This window comes from Sceloporus occidentalis, unplaced genomic scaffold (assembly GCF_023333645.1).
Source record: "Sceloporus occidentalis isolate IW3139 unplaced genomic scaffold, rSceOcc1.0.p SCAF_3, whole genome shotgun sequence".
Classification (NCBI taxonomy): Eukaryota; Metazoa; Chordata; class Lepidosauria; order Squamata; family Phrynosomatidae; genus Sceloporus; species Sceloporus occidentalis.
The window spans coordinates 138,791,204-138,818,890 of NW_028316983.1; the positions used below are offsets into that span (position 1 = coordinate 138,791,204).

The window sequence follows — 27,687 nt, forward strand, 5'->3', positions numbered from 1 at the left end:
CCCCCATTCATTTATTGTTGTTGTTATTATTATTATTATGGAATTATTATTATTATTGATTGCAAAATAATCAGTGTAGAAGCTGTAGGTTTACTTGGAAGTAAATCCTTTGGATCTGAAGGAGACCCATTTTGGAGGATTGCAGAAATGATCCAGTTTCCCTTATTCTCCATGCTCCCTAAAATACCACCTCCCTGAATCCAATCCACTCTGCTTCCCTTTGAAACAGTTGCCTTCTCTTAGGTTGCATCCGCACTTGGGAAATAATCCGGTTTGACTCCACTTTTACTGTCCTGGCTCAGTGCTATGGAATTCTGGGAGTTGGAATTTGTTGTGGGGTCCTTGGTTTGAGGCTATGGAATTCTGGGAGCTGGAGTTTGTTGCTCCCTCCCAGCCTCCGATGGCCCCTTCTCTTGCTCCCATCTCTCTCCCCAGCCTCCTGTTTCATTCCCTCCACCCCTGTCATCTACCATTTCGAGCAACAGAAGCAATTGGGGTAATTTGCCTCTTTGGAGGTTTGGGGGGAGTGTACTGGGATGGAAGCAAAGTTGCATTCCACACCAGACCAATTCAGATTGAAATAATCGAAATGAGCTTGAATGCGAATTCTGTGAATTCACTTTTTACCGAATTCACCAAAATGAGGAGTCACCTTGGAATCACTGCGGAAGCGCCACAGAAGGAGTTCCCATAGAAATGAATCTCGTCTGATAACACATTCACGTTATGACGTGAATCTGCATTGTTGTACCCGCAGTCACCCCAGATCTGAGATGCAAAAACCTCAGTGTGATAAACACTTATGATAGACATCAGAATCTCTTGTAAACTTCTGCATATGCCAAATCAGAAACATGTATGCATAATGAAGATGGCAGTAATCCCAGTATTCCCAGCCATCTCTATAGCCCTACTAGTCTGTAGGCAATGGGTAGGGATGGAAAGACATGTTTATGTAGTTTGCATTTTACTGCAAGTTTACGTAATTTTACATTTTAAAACTAGTATGTGCATTAAGAGCCAGCTTGGTATAGTGGTTTGAGCATTGGATTACGATTCCAGAGACCAGGATTTGAATACTTGTTCAGCCATGGAAAGCCATTGGATGATATTGGGCAAGTTGCACTCTCTCAGCCTCAAAGGCAGGCAAGGACAAAACCCCTCTGAATAAATCTTGCCAAGGTACCTGTGTGATAGGTTTACCTTAGGGTTGTCATAAGTTGGAAATGACTTGAAAGCATGCAACAACATGTGTAATGAAACACAGTTATCCTTTGAAATGCACATTTGTTTGAACTATGCAGTGGAGTTCTCCAGTCAAAAAAGCAAACAAAAATGTATGTTGGGGAAAGTTGGGGAAATGTATGTTGGGCTGCTGAAGGAAGGTGGGGAAGTAAGCTTCTGCAAACTTCCTTCTGCCAATGACACTAAAGCCTCATTTCCACTTACCTCTTGATTCGCTTCCTGCACAGATTCCTGAAACCGTTTCAGCATACAGCGTGGTTCACACTATGTTTTCACCGGTTTCAAGAATTGGCGCAGGAAGCGACAGCCGCAGCTTCTTCGCCATGTCTCCCTCTGTCCTTCTTGGCAATACTGGAGGTGGAGGAGAGGCTGGGGTGGAAGGAGAGAGGCAGGCCGGGAAGACTGAGGACGGAGCATGGAGGTATGGCCGGGAAAGGCGCTGCCAGTGGGAACCAAGGCAGATTCGAATCCAATTCAATTCCGCTTCGTTCCCACTTGGGCTGAATTTATTTATTTCCAAATAAATTGATTCAACCCAAAAAACACCCCATTTTAAATGGGTAAAAATTGGTAAAAAACATGGCCCCTTTCCGAATCACTTCAGGGATTCGAATTAAGCGGGAACCATCGTGGTTTACACTGGATCGAGATCTGGTTTAAAATGTAGTGGGAACAGCCCCTATATATCCTGCCCCATACTTCTGTTAAGAATCAGTGTGGCATAGTGGTTCGAGAGTTGGAATATGATTCTGGAGACCAGGGTCTGATACCCAGCTTGGCCATGAAACTCACTGGGTGACCTTGGGCAAATCACATGCTCTTAGCTTTAAGGGAAGGCAATGGCAAAGCTCCTGCATAGTGGTTTGAGTGTTGGGGTAGGATTCTAGGAGATCAGCGTTAACATTCCTGCTCAAACATAAAAACCTACTGGGTGACTTTGGGCAAGTAACACTCAACCATAGAAGAAGGCAAGGGCAAAATCCCTCTGTGGTGATCTAGGTACCGGTTGCAGACCTAACCTTATTTCTGTGGGAATCAATCCAGTCAATCAATCAATCAATCAATCAGTCGGGAAGGAGTCAATCTGAAGGCCAGACTACACAAATCTTGCCTTTAAAAAACCATAATAGGTTTGCTTTAGGGTTGTCATATGTCACAAGTGACTTGAAGGCACAGAAAAACAAACTAGATTGATGTGAAGTCGAAGGCTTTCATGGCTGGCATCCATAGTTTTTGTGGATTTTTTGGGCTATGTGGCCACGTTCTATAAGAGTTTATTCCTGACGTTTCGCCAGCTTCTGTGGCTGGCATCTTCAGAGAATGCTGGCATGGAAGAGAGTGGGGTATATATATACTGTGTAACCCTAGGGTAGGGAGGAGTGATTTCCATGTTAATCTCTGTATTGTTCTGTTGTTGAATGGCAGGGTGGGACTGGGAGGATATGCAAAGATGATTAGTGCCTGTTTAATTAGTGATCATTAGTGATTTGGGTTTTCCCCAGCAGACAACGATTCCACAACATCCTGGCCAATTCTGAAGTGCTTTACTGGCTCTTGTGCTGTTGGTAAAGTTGCCATTCCACTTATGGGGCTGGGTTTCCAATTAATCCTTTAGTGATTCCCTTCTTCACTGTCATTCACTTCTCCTTTTGTGTCATGTCTGCTTAGATTGTAAACCTGGGGGCAGGGACCTGTCAAATTAACAATCTCTGGGAGCCTTTGTGGATGTAGAGCGGGGTATAAATACTCTAAATAAATAAATAAATAGATAGATAGTGTCATATGGGGAAATTATCTTAGGTTGCACAATACTAAGAGAAAACTTGGGGAGCATATGTAGGACAACTGACCACTAATTGCACTGTTGGTATCAGACTGTGCTTGTTTAAAGCTATTGAAAATATTTGCAGCCTAGAATAAGGCCAGTAAAAATACAATTATCTCTTTCGGAAAAACAATGATCAGTAAAATGAGGAAAACATTACCAGTTGACGTTCATTGTCATAGTTGGTTTCCTAGGAGTGACTATACTGCTGCTCCTGAAAGTCATATAAGAATATAGCCATTGCTGGAATGTGCAATTAATTTAAATTAAAGATAACAGATTAAATTTTGCAGCTACTTCTTCCTCTTCGGGACCATGAATGGAGTGTTTTTGCCTAGGGGGATATTAAGGGTGTGGGACACTGGTCCCACCCATTTCAAGGGTGTGGGACGCTGGTCAAATTCCTCAGAAAGATGCAAAGAATAAAACGGAGCAGGTATTTCTATGGCAAGTACCTCTCTACCTGGTGCGGCAGAAACAGTGAAGGCAGAACATTACTTATTGAAGATTTAATTTTTATTTTTACACAGTGTCCAAAAGATAAGACAAAGTCCAAAATGCTGAACTTGATCCAGAAATTAAGTGCAGCACCATACATAGTTTTTAAAAATAGTTTGACATAAATCTTGGACTAGATTCACTGCCCCACTGACTCAAGCTGTATGAAATGTATATAAGGTCTGAAACAACAAAATAATACCAAATATCTTTCCATATCCATAATTGTGCGTATGTCCCTTCAAGTTACTTGTTGACTCATGGGGTCGCCATCAGTGGACAGGTGACTTGAAGCCACATACATAAACACACGCATACAAAGGCATCAGCAGTTGGACTTGTCACAATGGCTGTGTCGGAGGGTCCTTATCCGTGCCTCTCCATACCAGAAATCCACCTGGAAGTCAATGGTTCATCAAACTGAGGCTGTGGTACTTTGGCCAAATGATGAGAAAGCATTACTCACTTGAAAAGATAATAATGCTAGGAGAAGCTGAAGGCAGCACATGAGCAAAATTTGAAGTTAGCCCAGGGTCAATGTGAAGGCAATGCAGGGGCAATCATGGGGTTTCAAGTTTGTTTATCACACGACGCCAAACGCAAACAGGAGCCATCTTAAACACAATCGGGGGTCATTCCAGGGTTAGGTAAAGTTTCAAGTTTGTTTATCACATGACACCAAACGCAATCAGGAGCCATCCTAAACACAATTGGGGTCATTCCAGGGTTAGGTAAATTTGGGGGGAAAGAGAACTTACCAAACCCTGGAATGATCCCGGAATGACCTGCGATTGTGTTTAAGATGGCTCCTGATTGAAACCCCATGGTTGCCCCTGCATTGCCTTCACATTGACCCTGGAATAACTTCAAATTTTGTTCGTGTGATAAGGGCCGTAGACTATATGTCAGATGAACAGACTCAATCGGGGAGATCATGAGCATGGATCCACAGGAAGCAAGCAGAGCACTAGAGGACAGGGATCTTGGAGATCTCTTCCACAAGGTCACCATGAAACACACTGGTCTCATGGGTCTGTTCGGGGCCACCTCAAGGACACTTAACAACAACAACAACAACGACAACGACATGTTTCACGCGGTTAAAGTGAAAATTTGAAATATCTTTTTATTATTATATATTAAATATTATTATAATAACGGTGTCAACGGTTGCAATGTAAAGCTTAGTGGATTGGTTGGAAAGGTATTTATGCAACTATGTGATATGTGATAATGTGTTTATTATGTTTTATTATGTGGAGATGCTTCTGCTCATCATCATCATCATCATCATCATCATCATCATCATCATCATCATCATCATCATCATCATCATCATCATCATCATCATCATCATCATCATCATCTTTCCCTTTGCCAGCCCTTCTCCTAGTAACTCCCCTATAACTCTATCTATGTTGTGGTGCCTCCTCCACACCGCACGGGGGCGCTCTCCTGCCTGCCAGTGCTTTCCCTCCCTCGGGCCGCTCTGCCCCACACACTCTCTGGCAGGCGGCGCTGTTTGTGACTCGTCACTGTGCCATTGTTGTCGGAGAGAGGGGCGTGGCGCTGTCTGTGACGTCATCGGCGTGGCGACGGAGCAGTGGCGCGGCGGGGACTGCAGGGGGAGCCCGCGGCCAGGGCGCCCCGGGGGACGGGGAGGCCTCTCTCGGGCCTGGTCTCTATCGTGCGCCCGTCCCACTTTGGCTCAGCCTCGCCCATCCCTGCGTCACCGAGACAAGATGGAGACCGCCGAGGAAGGTAACGGTGGCCTGCAGGCTCTCTCTGGGTTCAGTAATACAAGGGCTGCGGGAGGCTGGGTGCTGTGCGTGTGTCCATTGAACACACTGCAGAAATAATGCGGTTCGAGAGCGGTTTAAGTGCCTTGACCACAAACTACAGTTCCCAGAACTCCATAGCCTTCAGCCAAGGCACTTAAACCGCCCTCGAACCGCATTATCCCTCCAGAGTGGAGGCAGCTTTAATTTCCTTGGCAGGATTAGGTTTGCCATTGGCTTCCCTCTGAGGCTGAGAGAGTGTGACTTGCTCTAGGGTTCATACAATGGGCTTCAGAGCCAAGCTGGGATTTGAACCCTGGTCTCCAGAGTCATAGCCCAACACTCAAAACTGATATCTCACACTGGCTTTTGGCTTCAAGATAGGGAGACACTGAAGTGTGTGGGGTAGTGTTGTTGTTGTTATTGTTGTTGTTGTGACTCTTTGGGGTTCAAAATTTACTTCTTTAAAATTAAAACAAAACACAACACTAGACCTAAAACACAGCAACACAGGATAGGAATACCACTTCCCTCCCCTCCTCTCTCTTAGTCCTTCGGCTTCTATCCATCGTCTTTTATATAAAGCCTTTAAGTAAGTAAACTTTCAAACGTCTTGCATATACTGTAGATATAGATATATAGATATAGATATATAGAGAGAGTCATAAATTTAGCAATTTCTATGTTTTCTTAGCAGCTTTACTTTATGCATGTTATATACTCTGGTTTCTCTTCAGATCGTATAAACCTTTCACCTTTTGCTTTATGCATCTTCCGTAATGGCTCTTTCTCTCTGCATCTTTAATAATACGCATGTCCATATATATATATATATATATATATATATATATATCTCAATATATATTATATATGTTGATATGTATTGAGATATATAGATCGCAGTCTGTCCTATGGGGTTAGAAACGTACAAGGGTTGTGTGTTGTGTAAGTGTGATTGTGAGGGAAAGGGTGAAAAAGGGAGAAGGAGGGTGTGCCCCCCTCTTGTCCTATCCTTTCCTGTCCTTTTTATACAAGAACACACTGCAGAGATAATCCAGTTTGAGACCACTTTAACTGCCTTGGCTCAATGCTAGGGAATTCAAGGGAACTGTAGTTAGATGAGACATTTAGCCTTCTCTGTCAGAGAGAGCTCTGGTGCCACAATAAACTACACTTCCCAGGATTCCCTAGCACTGAGCCAAGGCAGTTAAAGCGGTCTCAAAATGGATTACTTCTGCAGTGTGTTTGGACGCCTTAACTCTTTGAAAATCTCTCCCACAGGGTCCCTTTGAAGTTAGGCAGGACGCCTGAAGGAGGTGCTTTGCTTGCGTTGCTGTGTTTCTTATGTAACCTTCCGGAGACAGTAAAAGGCAGGTGCAGCTGGAGGATCGGATAGGACAGCCTCTTGAGTTTTCTACCTTCCCTGCGAAAGGAGGGGAGCGTTAACTATTACTATTCCTCTCCCGAGCAAAGCCTTGGACAAGTCGGAAAGAACAAGGCCCTGAGTGCTTTGTTGTACCAAAAACAAAACAGAGCCCTGCACTGAAGGCTAAGCACGTTTTATTTTGGCATCAGCTTTCACAGGTTGCAGTGTGCTGCACAAGAAAGCTTCTGCCAACATAAATATTAGTCTCTGTGATGCCCTGCAGAGATGCTAAATTTCAGTGGTGCCCTTTAAGAGGTTTTGGACTTCAGCTCTCAGAAGCCTCAGCTGTGTTTGTCAATAGTCTGGGATTCTGGGAGTTGAAGACTAAATCCTTAAAGAGCACAGTTTGGGGACTGCTGTGCTAAAAGCAGCTGTAGGCCGACACTTAGCTAGAGTTGCTCTGAGCAATGTGGAGGAAGAACTTGATGCACATGGTGGGGGGACCCTTGTGTGTTTAATTATTATTGTTATTGGTCATCAATATAACATGTACATTGTTCTTCCTTGGTCATTCTGTGCGGGAAGAGACAATCTGTTTTCATATTCATGTAGAGCTGTGACTGAGAAACAAGGGCTGTTACCAGTATATCACCTGCTGTCATCTGATTTCAGGATCTATTCTCACTGGATTTGAAAAGCTAAGCATGGCCAGTCTAGGTCGTTCCTGTTGTGTGTCTTCAAGTCATTTCTGACTTATGCTGACCCTATCATGGGGTTTTCTGGGTCTGGGAGTGTTGTGACTTGTCTAGTTTCACCCAGTGAGTTTCCATGGCTGAGCAGAGAATCGAACCCCCATCTCTAGACTCCTAGTCCTCCACCCAAACCACTACGCCATGCTGGCTCTCTTTAGGACATAGATAGTAGATCAGCAGGGAATGCCAGGGATCTCTGTGGCTGGGAAGAATCTGCTGATAATGAGCTAGTTGGAACAGTGCTCACGATAAAGAGCTAGATGGAACAGGCAGCTTCTGTTTCTGTCTTTTTCAGATACTGATATTGAACTGAAAACCATCCAGTGAATCTCTGATTAAGATTTATCCTGGAATGGCTTACAGACACAAGACTAAAGAGCCTCCTGCAGGAAGGCTGGCAGTCAAATGCAGTTTCTCTAAGTGCTTCTCAAAGTGGTGGTTCCTGGACTGGTGTTAGGCCCTGACCTAGTGGCTGTCAGTCCCTGGAAAATTTCCAGGAAGGAAAGAAACAGTTGTTCCCAGTGAGCACATATTTATTGCCATTCCCTGGCACATTGGGGAAAAAAAAAACAATTGCTGGTCTCCCACATAAGGTAGCCCGAGAAGCATTGGTCTAAAAGACATGACACATGATAAAACAGGATTCGAAGGGATAAGGGAAAAAAGCATGTTCAGATATTAGATTTTGAGAGGCAGAGTTCAGCATGCAGTAATTCAACTAATCATGGATCTGTATTTAAGCAACAGTGGAAGTTGCTTCCCTTCCTTTTGTTGATATTAGTATTGAAAATAGATAGCTGGAGATCCTGCACTAAGCAGGGAGTTAGACTTGATGGCCCATGAGGCCTCTTCCAACTTTGTGAGTGTATGATTTTATAGGACGGGGAAGGGGCTCTTATCTGGAGCAGTATATACTGTATATACTCTCGTATAAATCTAGAAATTTTAGTCAAAAAATTGATCCAAAAAAACCTGAGTTGAGTTATCCACGGGTCAATGTAAGTCTTGTAATTTAACTCTTATTAAAGAAGAAACCATTTCCTGGTGAAAGTCAAGAGTAATTTGTCCTGGAGGCACTGTCTCCCCCCACGGCCATTCATCCATCCATCCAACCTTTAGTCTGAGCACAAACAATTATGCCCACTGGAATTTTGTACGTTTTTTTGGCTTTGTTTTCCTTTCTCCATCCTTCAGATCCTGTGTTACATCCTCCTAAAATTTACCTTCGACTTATCCACAGGTCGTATCAAAATTCATACTTTTGGCCCTCAAAACTTATACATAGATCAATCTATAGTCAAGCATATATGTTAGCTGTGGTGAGAATTGCTTGACCACTGTTTTTTCTCCTTATAGTTGCAGAAAGAGGGAGGGAAGTTCTCCTCTAATGGGATTTGGACAGGTCCACATGCATCTTCTCCCACTTTGCACTTACAAGCACTACAGTATCGTATAGCTTTAAGAATAGGATAGGGCATAACTTGTTTCTGTTACAGCAGCAAGCTGTTGGTAGATAATTTTTTTTGACTTCATAATTGGAGGTTGGAGTCAAAATGTGAAACCACAATGGGGTGCTCTTTCCTTGAAACTGATGACATAGTGGTCATAGCTGGTCAGTGCTGTGCTACTTAAAATTACTTTTTCATAAAAATTTAGACATCTTTGTTAGAAATGTGGGTCTTTTGGTCCCACTGTAAATGACTTTTCTCATTCCCATTATTATTATTATTATTATTATTATTATTATTATTTACTTGTACAAATGTAACTGCTTTTGTAAAAAACCTGCTTGCCACAGTTGCTGTAGGAACAGAAATCCCATGGCTGTTTCTTAATCTACTTGTTAGGTATGAAGCTTAATTTAATTTACACTTAATTTTTTCAGTTAACTCATTTTAAGGTCTCATCTTGTAATTGTAAAGTTTATTCTAAGCCTTATCTTATAGAATAACTTGAAGCTGTAACAATGAGCATCCTGACATTCTTATAAACTGGGAAATGTATAAGTAAAACACCAACCTAAACCTTACATACTTGGATTGGACATTTTAATCTCCCACAGATTTGTTTTGTTAAAGAATCTGCACAGAGGTGGAGCTACAGTGTAGTCATTCTAGCTGAGCAGTGACAGTTCCCCCAAATTTTATCTGGGACAAAAAAGTGTTCCAGTGTGTGCTGAGGATTTTTATTTGGGCGAGTGGTGGTGGTTTCTAGTTAATACAATATAGTGGGACCAAAAGTTGTTAACTGCCTTTGAGTTGACTTTGACTCATGGTGACCCCATGAGTGAGATGGGTCACTCACATGCCCCGCTGTCCATCACCTCTACTCAGGTCCTGCAGGCTCAGGACCATGGCCTCCTGATTTGAATCTATCCATATAATACACAGCTTTCCTATCTTTCTGCTACCCTCTTCCTTTCCTTGCATTATTGGCCTTTACAGTAAGTCATGTTTTCTCATGATATAGGCAAAGTATGACAGCCTCAGTTTGGTCATCTTTTCTTCCAGGAGATCTCATGTGTGATCTGCTCTAGTACCCATTGGCTAGACTTTCTGATTGTCCATGGTACAGTATTCTCAGCACCACATCTCTTCTTATTTCAGGGGAGAAAACAAACCTTGATTCAGAAGCGGAAAGTATTTGGTGCTTGATTATACTTTCCCCTCTATTGGATTTGAACTCTTAAGATGTTTTGAGAGATAATAGAGACTTCTTTCTCTTCTTTCAGGATCTATTACCTTTTTATACTATATCAAATCTCCCTTATAGTTATGTTCCCACTACTGGCCAAACTCTGTTCTTAAAAACAAAATTTTCTCCAAATTGGAAGCCTTTGGGGAATGACAGTTACATGAAGTATTGAAAAGGCTGCCAATGAGTACCAGGTGCTGTAGGCTATATTTCAGAGGAAGGAACTGGCTAAACCACCTCTGAGTATTCCTTGTCTAAGAAAATCTTACGAAATTCATAGGGGTCACCATAAGTTGACAGGCGACCTGAAAGCGCCCACACACACACAGAGTGCTTGAAAAATCTGATGGAAGAAATATTGAAGACATTCCAACTGAAGTTCCCAACACTTTCCCTGGCTACTTAGGCTGAGAGCCTGTTGAGTGCTGGTGGAGGATAAATGTCCATCAGTGCAGTTTCACATGAGGTTGGGAATGGAGGGTTATGGTAAGGAGGCAGTGGACCACTACTGGTGCACTCCCATGTCCAGTCAGTAGCCATTTGGGTTGTAGGAACTGGAGCTGTACTTGCTACATCTAGCATTTGTTGTGCAGATCAGGGAAAAAAGTTGCACAAGATAGCTGCTTATGCAACATGTGAAAAGGTACTTGTGCTGGAGTTACTCCTGCTTGCTTATGCCAGGCTAAGTCACTAGTAGAGTTCTGGCGATCATTTTAATCTAGAATCTGAAATCAAAGTATATTTTTTCTCACATGTAAACTTGTATTTATTTTAAAAAGTGTAGGAATCAATATTGGCAAATGTGAAGTGAGGAAAATACTGATGTTTTGCATCCATTACACAGTTGGGAGTACTGTTTTGTTGAGATGTTTTGTTGCAGCACCTTATATCCTTGCAAGGTATTTTTGGTTGCACTTTTCATTTATAATTGTTGTTTTCATATAGTAATTGCATCATTCATTTATGTTCATTTAGAATTGTTCAATTATACACATATATTGATTTAGTATTGTTGTAGCATTCATGTATTTATTTACAGGGGTACTTAGTGATATATAGTACACCTATCAGTTAGGTTTTTTCTCCCACTTTTGGTCAGTTACTGTGTAAGCCTCCTGTTCTGTTGGTTTCCTTTGTTGAGATGTTTACCAAACATTTCTATCTTTTTTGTTTATTTAGCTTTTTTAAATTTAGAAGCTTATTCATTTCTTGTACTGGTGATGCTATTTTGTGCAGTGCTGAGGAGCTATAACTGGCCTCAACATTGTGAGGGTACTGTAATACTCTTTTAGATCTAAAACGGTAATTTTTCTTCAATATGTTGTAACAATCAAGCACAGCATGATTTATATATGATTCATTTATGAAGAACTCCCTTTTACTTGTGATCCTTATTTTCAAGTCACACTGCAGAGGAACTATTGCTTGAATGAACATACAGTATTGTATTTGAGGACAGTTTCTACAGAGGTATTAGCTGTCTAAGTGCACTATCAGCATTACATTTCATGCATAGGCCAGCAGTTTTAATATTTCTTGGAATGTAAGCAGTGCTTTTATGGTTAAAATGTAGAAAGGCAGCTTGTGTACAACCCCTCTCAACCATGTCTGGAAGAAATGAATTGGAAAATATTACAACCAGGGTGCTGTTTGGTGCTTCAGAAACACAACTGAATTGATTGCTAAGGTTCATGCTTCTCATAAAGAATAATGGATAAGTTCTAGTGAGGTTTGTTTGTTGACAGTTTCTGAAAATCATTTTGCGGAAGATTTTTTTTCAGTCCAAAAAAAGACAATTTTATAAAGTAAAATTACTTTATTTGTTAAAAGTTGCACTTGTTCAACTTGCTTTTTATTCTTAGTACTTGCAAAAGAAGATGCAGAAAAGATGGAAAAAATAACTAGCATGTAGTAAGTGATGTGGGTGACAGAAAAGTTTAAATCTCAGCTCAGAAAAAAGTTACTTGTTTTGCAGTCATATACCCACTTACCTTGGAGTAAGCATCACTGAATTCAATTGATTGGGAGTTTTGAGTATACATGTGTAGCACGGTGTAGTCGTTGTTTTTTTAGCACAGTGTTGCATAGCCTAATTTGCGTTGCATGATTATTAAGAAATTCCATGTGAGGTAATTTCAGGAATGCTCACATAAGCTTCCTTAGTGGGATACACTAAGTGGGATACAGATTTTATGGATAAAATTTAGCATCTGCATTTTTTGCATTAACACATATTTTATGGCTTAAAAGACACATCTTAACACTTCAGTTCTTACGATATATAGAGCAGTGGTCCCCAGACTTTTTCAGTTTACGGCCCCCTTTCCTCTTGGGTCAACCCTAGCACACACCCCTCCCCCCCCACACACCTATTTCTTGATATTAAGTCTACTGTTTGTGCAGCACCCACCTGGGCTGCAGCATCTATGTCAGCCATGCCCAGCTTGCCACTACCACCTCTTCTGCCTCAGCCTCTCATGTGCAAATACAGTAGTGGCAGCAGCCCAGGGTTGTTCTTCTGTCTTGACTGTGTCGGTCTTACAGCAAAAAATGTCAACTGGCTACCTGCTCAGTTGCCAGGTGCAAAGGGAGCAGTGACCGAGCAGCCATTTGAGAAACCAGTTGAAAAGCCACTCACCAGCACTGGCCTTGACCAGCATGAGACACACACTTCTCAGTCACTGTTCAACCAGCTGCTTAGTTGCTGTTTCCTCTGCACCCAGCCACTCTGGGAACAGCAACTGGCAGCTGGCTGATGGACATAGGCTGGTGTGGGAGAAAGGCCTCTTAGGGGCTGTCTCAGACCAGCAGTTTGGGCTGCCTGGGGAGGGAGTCAGGGTGTAGCGTCTACACAATATACCCCCCAGCTCCGCCCCCAGGGTGGCATGGCACTGTGTGCCACACCGCACGGCTGAAGGAGCACCGCCAAGCCATGACAACGTGGCTATTGCGCCCTGCAGGTGCTTTTTGTGGCTCCTTTTTGCCCCCTGCAAAGGCCAGATCGTGCGGTTGTTGTGGCTGCAATCTGGCTGTAACGGGTGGTTGGAGGCCACCCCTTCAGGGCTGTGTGCACAGCCCCTAAGTTGCTGCTTGACTGGCTGCTTAGTTGCTACTCCCAAAGTGAGGGGTGCAAAGGTTGAAGCTTCTCTCTTTTGAGGAAGGATTCTCAATCCTTCTTCACCCAAGGCAGAGGAACACAGTTGGCTTCCCACATTTCTCCCCAGCAACGAAGGACTCAGTCCAAGAGAGGTGAAGGATTACTCCTAGATACTGCTCCCCCTCTTTCCCCAGAGTCATGCCTTCCCCACACAGCTTCAGATCCCTCTCCTCCTGGATACATTGTTTCTTCTGCTACCTTTTCTCATAACCTGTCCAACAAAAGTAAGCAGGAGCAGCAGTGGCTGGCAGTTCAGCCTGCCAGCCAAGTCCCAGGAAAGCTCACAAAAATCTCAAATGTGAAACCTTCTTTTTGCTGCCACTTCTTCCCAGCCACCATGTGCTCTGACTTCTTATCATTATCATGGTCCTAAAGGCTGCTTTATCTCCTTGGGTTTTTTTGAGGGGGGGCACCAGGACTTTGACCAAAGGTCTCCTGCCCCCAATTTGCTTATTGCCCTTCTGCAGCCCTTTTCCCTCTGTCTCTCTGGACCTTTCCACTGCTCCATGAGGAGTTGCTATGATCTTCATTTTTTAGATCTACATGTTGTTTTGATTAAACCTGCACAAAGTATTCTTAACAAAAGGCCTGCTTGAGGAAAGGCACATCTAGTCTAGCACTCATTTTGACGCAGCAGCCATCCAGATGCCTTGGAGAAGCCCCCAAGCAGGAACTGAATGCACTAACCCTATTTGGCCATTATTCTAAGCAGTTCTATTCAGAGGCAAACTCTGCCTGAACTTGGGAGCAACATATAGCTATCATATCTGGTAGTTTTTGATAGCCCTATTCTCCATTGTGGAGACTTGTCTAATGTCCCTTAGAAAGATGTCAGTGTTGATGTCTGCCATCTTTTGGCAGTGAGCTCTTTAGTTTATGTGTACCTTTTTGTCTTTATAAATAAGGTATAGCAACAAATGGTTTATTATATGATATTACTATTAGGGGCAAGTCATCACAAGCATTGACACCCAGCCTTTGGTTTCAGGAGATGCCATCTGGTTTATTACTAGCCTGTATGATCTTGCTTACTTCTGTGTATGCTGAGCTTTGCAGTTTGCTCACTTCTGTTGTGAATATTTATTTTCCATACATACCAACAAGAAAATTTTGTTTTATGAAAACTAATTTCTCTGCCTATAATTACCTACCAGCTTGTGCTTTTGGATATTTCTGGGACATTATCTACAAACAAGCAAAGATACATGGACTGCAGTGAGCAAAGTTTTGGGGTTGTTAGCTGTTTTGTGTTTCTGAGGTGGAATTGGAGGATGGCCAGAGACATGTGCAACATATGGAAAGAAGCAGAACCAAAACAGAAAGCAACATTTCTGGAAACAAGGGAGGGCAACAGTTTTAATTGAGCAGCTTCATTAATTTATTTCCTAAACTCTGTGTGTGTGCATGTATCAGCATGTGCCTTCAACTCATGAATTTCATAGTGTTCTTATCAAAGAATGCTGAAGAGCTAATTTTGCAAGTTCTTTCCTCTGAAATGTATCCCAGAGCACCTTGAATTCATTGGCAGTTTCCTGTTCAAGTACTAACCAGAGCTTACCCTGCTTAGCTTCCAAGATCAGACAGGATGCAGTGCCTTTAGGATAAATTTTACTGTAGATTAAAACTACTATTCTTTCTACTTGTCCTGCAGCTTGGTTATTTTATACAGATATAACAAGCATACATTCTTGGATTATGTAAATAGCAATATAGCAATAGCAAGTACATTTCTATACCGCTTATCAGTACACTTAAGCACTCCCTAAGTAGGTTACAAAGTGTAAGCTAATTGCCCCCAACAATCTGGGTACTCCTTTTAGCGACCTTGGAAGAATGCAAGCCTGAGTTGAGCTTGAACCCTTTTGCTGGTATTGAACTCGCAACCTTATGGTTTGTGAGTGAGAGGCTGCAGTACAGGCATTTAACCACTGCACCACCAGGGTTGCTTCTCCCCCTCCGCCACATGCTCTAGTGCCTTCTCCAGTAAGCCAGTCTGCCCCAAAATGAAGCCTCTTCAAGCCACAGAAACATGCCTTATACCCAAGCCTTGTGTGAATTTCCCAGCCACCACTGCCACGGCTAGCAAAAGACATAGCTAATGGAGTGAGCTTGTGCAGGCAGGCAAAGACTGGAGGACATCACCACACTAAGTGATTAGGAAGGCTGCATGGTGGTTTTAAAGGACCCTGAAAGAAGTTTCATGCAACTCTCATTCCCACTATGGTCCTAAAGACTGCAGATTCCCCTTGTTTTAGTTGCACGCCAATACTTTGACTTAACACTCCTCTCTCTTTTTCTTCATTCCCCCTGAACCTTTTCATCCCCCCCCCCCGGGGGGGGATGTCCCACCCACTTTGGGAATGATTGGTGTAGTGGTTTGAGTGTTGGATTAGGACTCCAGGAGACCAGGATTCAAATGTCTGTTTGGCCATAGAAACCCACTGGATTCCTTGGGCAAGATACACTCTCTCAGCCTCTGGGGAAGACGATGGCAAATTCCTTCTGTGAACAGAACCTGACAAAAAACCCTGTGATATGCTTGCCTGAGGGTCACCATACATCATAAATGACTTGAAGGCACACAAGTTCAAACTACCTTAACTTCTCAGCACATATGAGAGTATTGGTTTTTCCTGAAGAGATGTCTTTTGATGTGATTCCAACAAATAGGCTCCTTCTTTGTATTATCACAACTTTTTGATAGCTCGTAGCATCTTTTTTGAGCTATTTGTGTGTGCATGTGGGTGTGGGTGTGTTGAAAGTGACAGGAAACCCAGCTTTTAAATTTCATGTCAGCTAAACCAGGGACAGTTGTCTCATTTCTTTCCCTCTCCTTCCTCCAGTTTTATCATTTTCTTAAAGGCAATTTCATTCTTGTTGCTGCTGTTTGATTGTCAGGAGTCACAGTACAGAAAGAACACATTGTTTTGTTGTGATGTGCAAAGTCCTGCAGAGAATCCTTGGCAGAACTGAGAGTTCACTTTTTGAAATAGTTTAAAAGGGTAAAATATCTGTTTATTATTTCATGCTGCCCACTTGATTCTTGTAAGAACCATGTGAACTAAATCAGGCTGAAAGGCAATGACTAGTCTACAGTGTGTTAGCCTGGTGTGTTTCAGGGCCCAGTGGAGGCAAGAATCTGAATCTCCTGAGGTTCAGCCTGGCATTGATAGAGCTGTATCACACTGACTTTCTTGACACCTACTGCTACACCCAACTAATGTAATATAGGATGAAACAGTTGTGAACCTGATCAGTAGTCTGAATGGGGGACCACTGAGAATCTATGTAAGAGCAGAATAAACACATATTTTTTGGTAATCTCCATATCCAGAATCTGACTACTAGTAGCTAGGGGGCTAACAGCAGGGTAGGTCTGTTGCCTCCATACTGTAGAGCTATCTTAAATCACCTGTTTAGCCAGTGTTAGATGCATTGTGCCATGTCAGATTGACTCTTCTGGTCAGTTTCTATAAGGCTGCTCTTATATATGTCAGGACAATGTTGGAGACCATTCATAGATTCTCCATTTCAATTCAGAGCCTATTGCATATTCAAAGTCTGTTCAGTAAGACCCACACTCATCTGAATCTAAAAAGTTATCAAATTTCAGTCTCCTTCCTGTGGTAGAATCTGTAGAACTGTATGTTCTGAGGCTGTTCTTAATTTGAGTGAAGGGGTTTGCTAGCAGCATGCATTGTAACTAACTTACTTCAGTGGGACTTGCTCCCAGGTAAAGGCTTTCTCTTTCAGCCCTACTTTTGCTTTGGTGAGTAAAAGGGATATGTGAGTAAAAGGGATATGTGAAGGCCAGAGGATCACAGCATGTTTCCTCATAGAAGCGCCCAAATAGTGGAAGGGAGAGTGCACTGGAGTGAACATGTTGAACACCTCTGGATCCTTGCAATATGTGGCACTGGAGGGCTTAGGGTCTGACTCACCAGAAGCAGCAGCAACAAGAGCCAGTCAGCCCTGGTCCTACTGGATCACCCCAAACCAGCAACACTTTTGTACCTGCCCCGCATTTGTCCTTGCTGGGGAATGTACAACACCTTTGCCCTAATAACTCTGAAGCCAATAGTATGTGGTGGTCTGTATTGTGTGCATGCTCCCTAGCTGGAATAAAAAAAGTGGCTCTTATGAAAAATAACGAAATCATCAACATACTTCCTGTTGCAGGACGTTGTCTATCTGTGCATTTTGTATTACACTATAAAATCTACAAATTAATTACAGTTTTGTAATTAAAACAGTGAACCAGGCTGAGCCATTGAGATTTAAAATACATTAGCAAACAAAGAGTTTGAGCTGCTGTCAAAAAACTACAGTGTGGCAGCTTTGTAAGAAAGATAGTCCATATTTAGGGCACCCTTACTTAGAAAGTCCTATCCTTTGTCAACCCACAGGATACTTACAGAAGAGCCTCGCTGGATCATTCATGATCTCAATGCTAAGTGCTAACCTGAATGCTTAAGAAATTCCATGCCAGACTCAGGACAGTGGTCCTTAATAATAATATTTTAAAAAACTACAAAGGAAGATTGGAAAGAGAAACAGCTGAATTCCAATACTGTATATCCACAAATTTTGATCCATCCACAGTGGGTTTAACAGAGACAATGCTTTCCTGGTATACTGCACATACTGTATTATAACACTGGTTAAGACCCCAGTCTCACAGGACTGTTCTTACCAAGTTTATCATATCTCCTATCTGGTTCCCAGTCTTCCAAAACTTCATCTACCATTCATAAGGTCACCCATCCAGCCTGGCCTTAGCCAACATGTTTTCTCCTGCCTTTGTCCCTCAACCGCCATAGTTAAAACTGAACTTGTCACCTCATCACCATACCCACAAGTTTTGCATTTCTGGGGCTGTTCATATAGTCTGGGCAACAAGTCACTCTTCATATGAGGAAGTAGACTAAGTCTACAATTTATTTTGCACAATCAGTCTGAAAGGTGCATACTGACATTCCATACTAACATGGCTATGTCTCAGAATTCTACCTTTGTGATCTTAAGTTATGGGCATGCTAGCATAGGAAGACATGGGTCTCAAGCCACTGAGGTTGCTTTGTAAAGGATCCATCATGTGATAATAAGTCAAAAGCTGGTTATAGCAAAATGCCAATTACATATTTTAAGGCACATGGTATTAGCGTCTTTTCTTTTGTCACTCTGTTTCAAATTGAATTGTCTGAACGTTGAAATTGTATGCCTTTCTGTCTCCAGATGACTCATAGATAGATTCATGTAAGATGCTACTGTATTTGGACAGCTTAAAATAACCATTTTCTATATTTATTTCCAGATTTTTTAAAGTCATGATTCTGAGATCCTTGGCTTTTGTGGTTTTTATATATGGCTTTTTCATCCCACTTTAGACTTTGAGTTGAGGAATGGGCATGGAAGATGCTTTACTAAAGATATAATTTCTGCACAACTGTGCTTTTGTAACTATCTAGTGTATCATGGTAAAGTTTAGTAAATAGTCATTGTAGCAGCAAAACCTGTGCTATACAGATTTTTAAGTTAACCACACACCAATCTGTAATGGCTGTACTTCCTTCCCGTACCATACATCTGATAGGCCCATCATGACAGTCTCTCCATACTTTTCTTTTTGTAGACCATACTGAAAAGCTTTCTATACAGTCTTTTGGGATGGAAACAGTGTATGGCTGGTGAAGAACCACTGTAACATAGCTTTAATGATATAGCAAACCTTTATATTGTATTTATGTCTAAAATGAAAGTGTGATTAAAAAAAAACCTACACACCTTTAAACCATTGGGGGGTTATTTTAAATTAAAACAAACCACTGATGGTAGATTTGAGATAGAAAAGTTCATTATTGAACTTTGCTTTGGTTCAGGTATCTACTGTTTAGCAAACCGCAGTACAGTATCTCATAATGATAGTATTAGTATTATAGTATTATTTTAGTAAAGTATTATAATTTCATTCTATTTTAACTCTCTTGTTTGTGTTCAACAGACATATGCAGGGTGTGTCGGTCTGAAGGAACTCCAGAAAAGCCTCTCTATCATCCATGTGTATGCACTGGCAGTATTAAATTTATCCATCAAGAATGGTAAGCTTTTTCTTCCTGTTATATCCATACCTGTACTGGAAGTGGTATGTGTGACTTCATTTATGAACATTTTAGGAGTTGTTCAGTTGTGCAGAGAAGCTGTGATTGCATCCACACTGCAGAAATAATCTAGTTTGACACCATTTTAACTGCCATGACTCAATACTATGGAATACTGGGATTTGTAGTTTGTTGTGGCACCAGAGCCTCCTGACAGAGAAGGCTAAATGTCTCACAAAACTGCAATTCCCAGAATTCCAAAGCATTGAGCCATGGCAGTTAAAGTGGTGTGAAACTGGATTATTTTTGCACTGCAGATGTAGCCTATGTTTCATTACTTTCTAAATGACTTTTGTATAATAGTGTTTGTGTTGAACATTCCTTTAGATTTAAAAAAAAACAAGAAAAAATGGTGATTGTGAACTTTTAAATATTTTAATAAGGTTTCGTGTATATGTACTTTAGGTATCCAGGCCGTCACTAGATGTGAAGGAGAAGTAAAAACTGCTCATATTAGTCTAATCTTAGTATGGTTAATGGGATTACCCAATAAGTCTGTAAAATTCCTATGTAATTACTAGATGTTAGTGATCAATAATATTTTTGCTTACAGGTTTTTTTAAAATATGTTAATGATAGTCTTTTAAAAATGCTTGCTGTGCATTGTATTACCATTTTTCTGATTAGTATAAATTTGCTTTGGTCAGGATCCAGAGAGGCTTGTGCATACATGCAGGTATCTCCCTTGCCATGTAACATCTCTGATGGAGGGGGGGAGTCATTTGAGTTTCAGGGATAGATTTTCAAATTGATGCAAGACAGAGGGCAGCTACTACAAAGGGATTAATTAAACCAGTAATAACCACCGTTAACATCGAGAGCCAGTGTGGTGTGATGGTTTAAGCTTTAGACTATGGGCCTGAACAGACAGGCCAAAATAAAGCTGCTTCAGGTCGCTTTGGAAGTATGCTGTTTAAAGGACACAACACATCTTAAGAGGCCAGAAGCTGTGCCAAAGCTGTGCTCCAGTCCTTCTGGCCTCTTAGGATGCATGCATCATTTAAACAGCACACCTCCAAAGTGATCCAAAGCAGTTTTATTTTGGTCTATCTGTTCAGCCCCTATGACTCTGGAGGTCAGGATTCAATTCCCCACTTGGCCATAGAAACTCACTAGGTAACTTTGCGTGAGTCACATGCTCTCAGTCCCAGAACTCTGTGTAAGGTTCATGTTAGCGTAACCATATGTTGGAAGCAACTTGAAGGCATACAACAGCAGCAGTATGGGTATATGGTATATTCCCTGTTGGGTCCTGATGCTTCACATTTGTCTTTTATTTATTTTAAAAAATTATATTTGACCTTTTTGCCCTGGTTAGTATTTAAGTGTGTGTGTGTGTGTGTGTGTATTAGACCTGTGGCTTAATAGCAGTTTTCTGGAGATTATTGTTGTTGCTCTCCATTCTTATGTTCAGTAGAAGAAATGAATTTAAAGAAATTACAGGTTGAAATGCTTATCTGAAATGCTTGGCACTAGAAGTGGATTTTGGAATACCTGTATTTGCATATATATTTATAATAAGATATCTCAGAAATGGGACCCAAGTCTAAAAACAAAATTCATTTATGTTTCATATACACCTTATATACATAGACTGAAGGTACTTTTATACAATTTAAAAAATAATTTTGTGCATGAAACAAATTTTGTGTAAATTGAACAATTAGAAAGCAAAAGTGTAACTATCTCAGCCACTCATTAAGACAAGTTTGGTTTTTGGAGTATTTCAGAATTCTGGATAAGAGAGAATTTACCTGTACCCATATATTTGAATTACTAATGCTTTCCTATTTAAAAATATATCTTACTGAAGCTTCTTAATTTCTTATACTCAAAAATATCTTGCTTTTAAGGCTGCACATGTATAATTATCATGTATTTTATTGCAGCTTAGTTCAGTGGCTCAAACATAGCAGAAAAGAATACTGTGAATTATGTAAACACAGATTTGCTTTCACACCAAGTAAGTATATGGCACAAATTTATATTATGTTTACATAATATAGTTTGTTATGATTATTTTAATGTACAGAGTCTCTTTAGCTGTGTTAGGGCCATGTTTAACTTCAGAAGATGAAACTACATAAATGGAGTAATATTTCTGAGCCTTGTCCATCAAGTAGTTTCCTATGCTGAGTGATTACAACCAGTGCATCCCCTTGAAAATACTACTGTCTTGGTTGAAATCAGAAAAAACAAGATGTAAACAATGACTTACTTTGTTGTCTTTATTCTTAAGCAGTATTTGTGTTATTAACACGTGTGTGAATTCAGCCTTCTGATATGCATTTTGGAGTCTAAACAAAAGAAATGAGTTTATCATGATGGTGGATAAATCTCCCAAAATAGTAACTATTTATTAAACAGTGCATATTTTCATACATTTGCTTTAATTAATGTACAGGTTTCTGTGCTTAGAAATTATTCTTCCGTATTTGAAATGTTGAGGCTTTAAATTACAGTGATGTCTGGCCTTCACATAGAATTCTGGAACACAATTGTAGGAAACATTAAAAAAAATGCCAGAATGTTGCTCACAAAAAATAGTGGAAGGAATAGAAAGAAAAGTAACTCAGTGTAATTGAAGGAGTAGGAAAGGGTCAGAAATATTGAATTTAGAAAGCCAGTCTGCTGTACTGTTCGTAGATATTTTTTCCTATGATCATATATAGACTGCTCTGTTTTAACATACATTGGGACCTCCCTTTTCTTAAGAGATGTGAAATTCATTTTGTAGCATTTGTGAAGAATATGTATATTTGTTTGTCAATCATCTTTAGTTATTCATTTGTATACCAAGACAGTCTACCCACATATTACTTTCATCTGTGACAGTGGATATACCAGGTTTATAGAGTGGTGCTTGTGGTTTGCTAATGAAGAATGCACTTGGCTAATGTGCAGAAACATTAGGGGTGGCCTGCACCTGCCCCTTTCCTCACTGGATTGGGGCCAGGGCAGCCCCACCGGCAGCCCAGAGGCCCCAATCTGGCGCTTTTCTGGGCCACGGACGCTGCGACCAGGAAGTGGTGCCGTTATGATGCCACTTCCTGTGCGCCAAGTTTGGGCGCTCAGTGCCGGCGCCAGTGTCATGCCCCCTTGTAGATGGGAGGCCACCATGATGCTGGCACGGTCCCGTACTACGGCTAGGGAGCGTGCAGATGGTGCGCGCTCCCTAATCCTAGTATCAGCGTGAATACACCGCTTATACACGATGCCACAGTACTAAGAAAAGGCTTCACAAAAAAAAGTCAAGATGGAGACACACATTAACATTCACAAATACCCAGGCAACTATTCTGGGATCCCAGAGTGGTTGGTTGTAGTTATATGCAGAGTCAAACAAAATTGAAATATATGCAGACCAGGAAGGGATGCAGGCCCAGAAAGGCAAGTTTATGAAAAGGCAGCATATTTCAGCAGTATTTGTTGGATATGATTGTGGAAGGGCTACTGTGTAAGATTTTTCCCTTTGCCAGGTGTAGCGCTTTCTTGCAGCAAGGGAGAGCTGAACAGACCATGTGTGTTCAGGGTCAGAATCAGCCTGCTTTGATTCCCTTTGAGTTGTAAAGCCTGTTAATAGAACAGGTTGAGTCTTCATACTTTGATGTCCATATTTTGATTCTGTAGATGATTGGTGCTTGACTGTATTTTGTGGCTGTAATTCATGCAGGCACCATTTTAGAATCAGCTCTTCTTCCATCTCTGAAGCCAGTCAGACAAAGCTGTAACACTGTATGCTTGGATAGGGATTCATCTTGCCCTTTTACAAATTTGAGCCTGGGAAGGGTTGGTAAAGTCCACAGTTTAGTGATAGGGCAGAACCTTCTAGCTTAACTCCTGCATCTTTCACTCCTTTGTGAAACTCAAGAGACCCATTGTTAGTCATTGTAGTCAATTGATGAACCAGTAGTAAGGCAGTTTCCTGGTTTTTTTTGCACTAATTTCAAAAGAAGTAAAAAAAATCCCTCTCTTTAGTGATTTCCCACATAGTTTATGGCTGGTAGTGTTTAAAATTGTTTTGCTTTAATTTGTATTTTTCCTTTTCTTAGTTTATTCCCCAGATATGCCTTCCCGGCTTCCAATCCAAGACATATTTGCTGGACTAGTTACAAGTATCGGCACAGCAATACGATACTGGTTTCACTATACACTTGTGGCCTTTGCATGGTTGGGAGTTGTACCTCTTACAGCATGTAAGTATTTGATTTTATATATGCATGTATGGGCAGTATAAGTAATGAGGAGGGCATTTTATTGTTAGTGGGCACGTAGACTCTGGTTATAATCAGGGTATCATTATTCAATGCAGAAATGCAACTATCAAACCTAGATGCACAATTTTCAAAGGTGATTTTAGCATACCACAAACATCACTGGTGTTTCAATAGAGAACAGTGGCACACCTAAACCTGTTATGCGGGTTCCTGAGACAGTGTAGGATTCATAGCACATTTACTTGTGTTCTTATCATGATACAGTTGTAGATAGTGGCACAGAGATGGAAGTGATGTATTATGAGAGAGAGTAGCAACTAGCAACCCCATTTGATAGTTTATGGTCCATACTAGTTTAATAAACAGCGAGATTGGGATGAAAGGGGGCTTCAGTCTAACATCAGATTATTAAGTGATTACATAGTTGGTGAAGGTTATTATCTAGTGTGTTTCTTTAATTTTCACAGCTTCACCAACTTCTTCTGTTGTAGATAGGTTGCATTATATTAACAACCTAATATGAGGAAGGTTGGAATGTCTGGCAAATTTCCCTTATCTTAAAGTTCAATTTGGAACATGGCAAGATTGGACTGCAGGGAAATACAGCTCCTCTTTGCGTTGAATTCCCCATTTTGCCATGTTTTTGTTGCATCTGACCATTTTAAAATCCAGGTTTAATTGTCAGATATTGTTGATTGCATTGTTTTTCTATATTCTTTAGGCCGCATCTACAAGTGCTTGTTTACTGGCTCTGTGAGCTCACTACTGACACTGCCATTAGATATGCTTTCAACGTAAGTATAGGCTGATATGAATTGTTCTTTGTTAAGATGCTAAATCATTTACTGATTTTCTTCTATGCTGACTACTGTCACACTTTCTTATACATAAGGAAATCAATGCTACATATCCCTCTTTGTGGTCCATTACTCCTCTTCTAACACTATACATGAGCAAAATATTTGAGGACTGAATAACCAAGAAATAGTGTTTCAGGCTGTGCACGTTATTGAGTAACAGGAAAATGATCACATTGTGAAGTACAATTTTGCAGTTGAACTTGAAATCTCCAGGAAGTGGTGGTAACAATAGTATTGATAAAATGAAATATTTAACATTTAATTTAACTGCTGTTAAATTAGTAACACAACACTAATGAGGACGATAGAGAGAAGCCTAACAATAATTCCATGCAGTATGTAAAATTAGTTTTATTCAGTTGGCAAGCAGCTTGTTACAACAGAAATAGATTTAAAGTGATATAGCTGCAGGCCTCCCAGTATGATATTATGATAGGCACTCTGTCTTGTTTCTCTGTTGAAAAATAAATCTCCTGGTGGACATTACCTGAGCAAGAGCATCTGCTTACTGTGTAAGTCAAGAGCCAACATTTGCAATGGTAAAAGTTATGATAGCAGTCTTAGATAATGTGTTGGTTATCTCTTTAACAGAGAGAATTTACTGGCAGACTGTTTGCAAGGTTGCTTTGTGGTGACATGCACACTCTGTGCATTTATCAGCCTTGTATGGTTACGTGAACAAATTGTCCATGGAGGAGCACCACAGTGGCTGGAACAAAACCAGCAGCAAGCCATCAATGATGTTGGACAACAGAATGAGGTAATATGCCCTTCAGTTTATCAGCTGTAACTTAGGCCGGTTACAGACCGGCACTTGGGACGTCTGCAGGACGTCCCATTTTAAAAAAGGGGCGTCTCTTCTAGACACCCCTGGCTCTAATACGGACTCTATCCATACAATATGGCACCGGCCGTTCCACACGGCCGGTGCCATCTTTACGTATCGGACGCTGTGCATCCAAACGTGTCGCGGCGTCTGTGACATCGCGAATGCGCCCCTGGCGCCTCGCAATGTCACAGAGGCGCCGCAAGAAGAAGCTCCATTTTGGAGTTTCTTTTTTGGTCCGTGCGGGAGCTGCGCGGTGTGGCTGCTGCGGCTCCCGCACAGAGCAAACGGCGGCGGCGGCAGACCGCCTCAAAGCGGCGGTCTATAACCCGCCTCTGTTTGAATTCTTCCCTGTTGCACATTGACTTTCTCACTCCCCCTGCTTTCAGTTTGGAACTGCCTATAAAACAAGTTGATATGTGTGCGTGTGTATCCTGTGGCATACAGCTGGCAAAATTGCCAGGAGTATGACTTAGGGATGACTCTAAGGATTGCAATGATTAGAAGTTATTTCTCAGTGTTGATCTTTCATGTTTTAATTATCAAACACGAAACACAGTTTTCAACGTTTAAACCATAATTTAGAATTACAGAAGTGTGCTTCAACAAGCCTCACCATACATTTCCTCCTCTGATGCAGCACCATGAACGAGTTTTAAAATTGCCACTTAGATTTTTTAATTAACTCTGGCTAGTTCTGAAATCAGAATTCAGACAAAAATTAGTTAACCTAAAAAGAACAAACAAGTGAGCTTCAGAGTTTGTGGCTTGTTTCAGCTAATCATAGTCAGTATTAAGCACATGTTATGACAAAGTGCAGATTGTATAAAACAGGAACAAAAGTGTCTGAACTCTTCCTTGTGGCCATGCTAAACAGGGATGGCAGGGGTGTATGAGGCTAAAGCTTGCTGTGGATCATTCTGGTAAGGCTTAATCAATGTCTTAGTGCATGCAAAATTGCCTACAGCTGTGACATAGAAGGGTACAGACGACGGTAGGATACTGTTAGGACAAATGTGTAAGATAAAGTATGTAATTTCTACAAGAAAGAACTAGCTTACAGAGGATAGATAACCTCAAAGGTGATATTCGGAAATCTGTATACTGCTTTCTCCTTAGTTTTCACACTTACTTTTTTTGGATACAGTATTAAAATTATTTTAATATTTGAGTCTGCCTCTGTTCGTATCATAGGGATATGGCAGCAAAGAGAAGAATGCATTGTTAAAACTTAGGATTTGTGATCAGTGTGGGTAGAGGCATGTAAAATCAAAGATAAATTATACCATGGCATTTCATTATCTACTTCGCATTTGAAACACATGGAATAATGTCCTTGTTTTGTGCTAGATTTCCCCAGTCTTGATTAAAGGAGACTGGTATCTAAGCACCTTTCTGAGTATCAGAAACCAGGTTTCCCTTCATTTCTCAGTTTGGGGCCTTGATTGCAAACCTATGGCATATGTGCCAGTGATGGCATACAGCTCCATTTCCCCCGGCACATGGCGGGGAGAGGAGGAAGAGGCGCATACCTGGTCCTCCTCCTTCCAGACTCTCCCCTGCCTTAAGCTATGTTCATAATTATTAATATGCAATATTATGGTGACTTGAGTGGGGAAAGGGTTTGAAATGGATTGTATATACTATTCCAAGGTTGTTATGTCTGGTGCTGGTGAGAAGGCAGTTCATTTACACAGCTCATGTCAAATGCTGGACTATTGCATAGTTGAGCCTTACATCATGGACAAAGCATGGGGAGTTTGGGGCTAAAGTAACCAATCATATAGGTACATGGTCCCAAAGGGGAGGGATCCTATTATTTACTATAAAAGTGTCTGAATGCATTGTGACTGTAGACCTGACAAAAAAGTCACAGACCTATCTGTTATGGTATTCTTTACTTCAACAAAAGTTGATCTTTTGACTGTGACTCTTGGGTCTGTCTTTCTGGTTTGAAAGAAGACCTCCTTCCTGACTCTTCCTGGCCTCCACTTGCCTCTCTGGAGGCTGAAGGCCAGGGATGGTGCAGGGTGAGGAGGAGGAAGAGGCGCACGCCTGTTCCTTTTCCCACCCACCCCTGAGCCTTCAGCTGTCTCTGGAGAGGCAGCTGAAGTCCCAGGCGGGGAGGGCAGGAGAAGCAGTTCTGTCCTGGAGGTCCCACTCCCTCCCCCCCACCCCCTGAATGGGGGCAAGATATCATAATGTCCTTTAATAAAATTCTTTCTCTGGATAATGCAACTTGCAAGATTCTGTCTTGTGGATTCTCTTCTAAATTCGTGGTCCTCATGTTACTAGAGAGAGTGGAGTTGGA

At 41.3% G+C, this 27,687-nt stretch overlaps 1 protein-coding gene across 1 annotated transcript in view; it reads left to right on the forward strand.

Annotated features, from left to right (window-relative positions):
• The first annotated feature begins 5,229 nt into the window (after positions 1-5,229).
• Positions 5,230-27,687, forward strand: part of MARCHF6 (membrane associated ring-CH-type finger 6) — a 55,412-nt gene continuing 32,954 nt past the window's right edge. The window contains exons 1-6 of the mRNA XM_089516439.1: positions 5,230-5,329; positions 19,317-19,413; positions 21,363-21,436; positions 23,526-23,669; positions 24,412-24,484; positions 25,142-25,310. Coding sequence (XP_089372565.1) covers positions 5,311-5,329; positions 19,317-19,413; positions 21,363-21,436; positions 23,526-23,669; positions 24,412-24,484; positions 25,142-25,310 — 576 coding nt within the window. The 5' untranslated portion in view covers positions 5,230-5,310. The remainder of the gene's footprint in view (positions 5,330-19,316; positions 19,414-21,362; positions 21,437-23,525; positions 23,670-24,411; positions 24,485-25,141; positions 25,311-27,687) is intronic.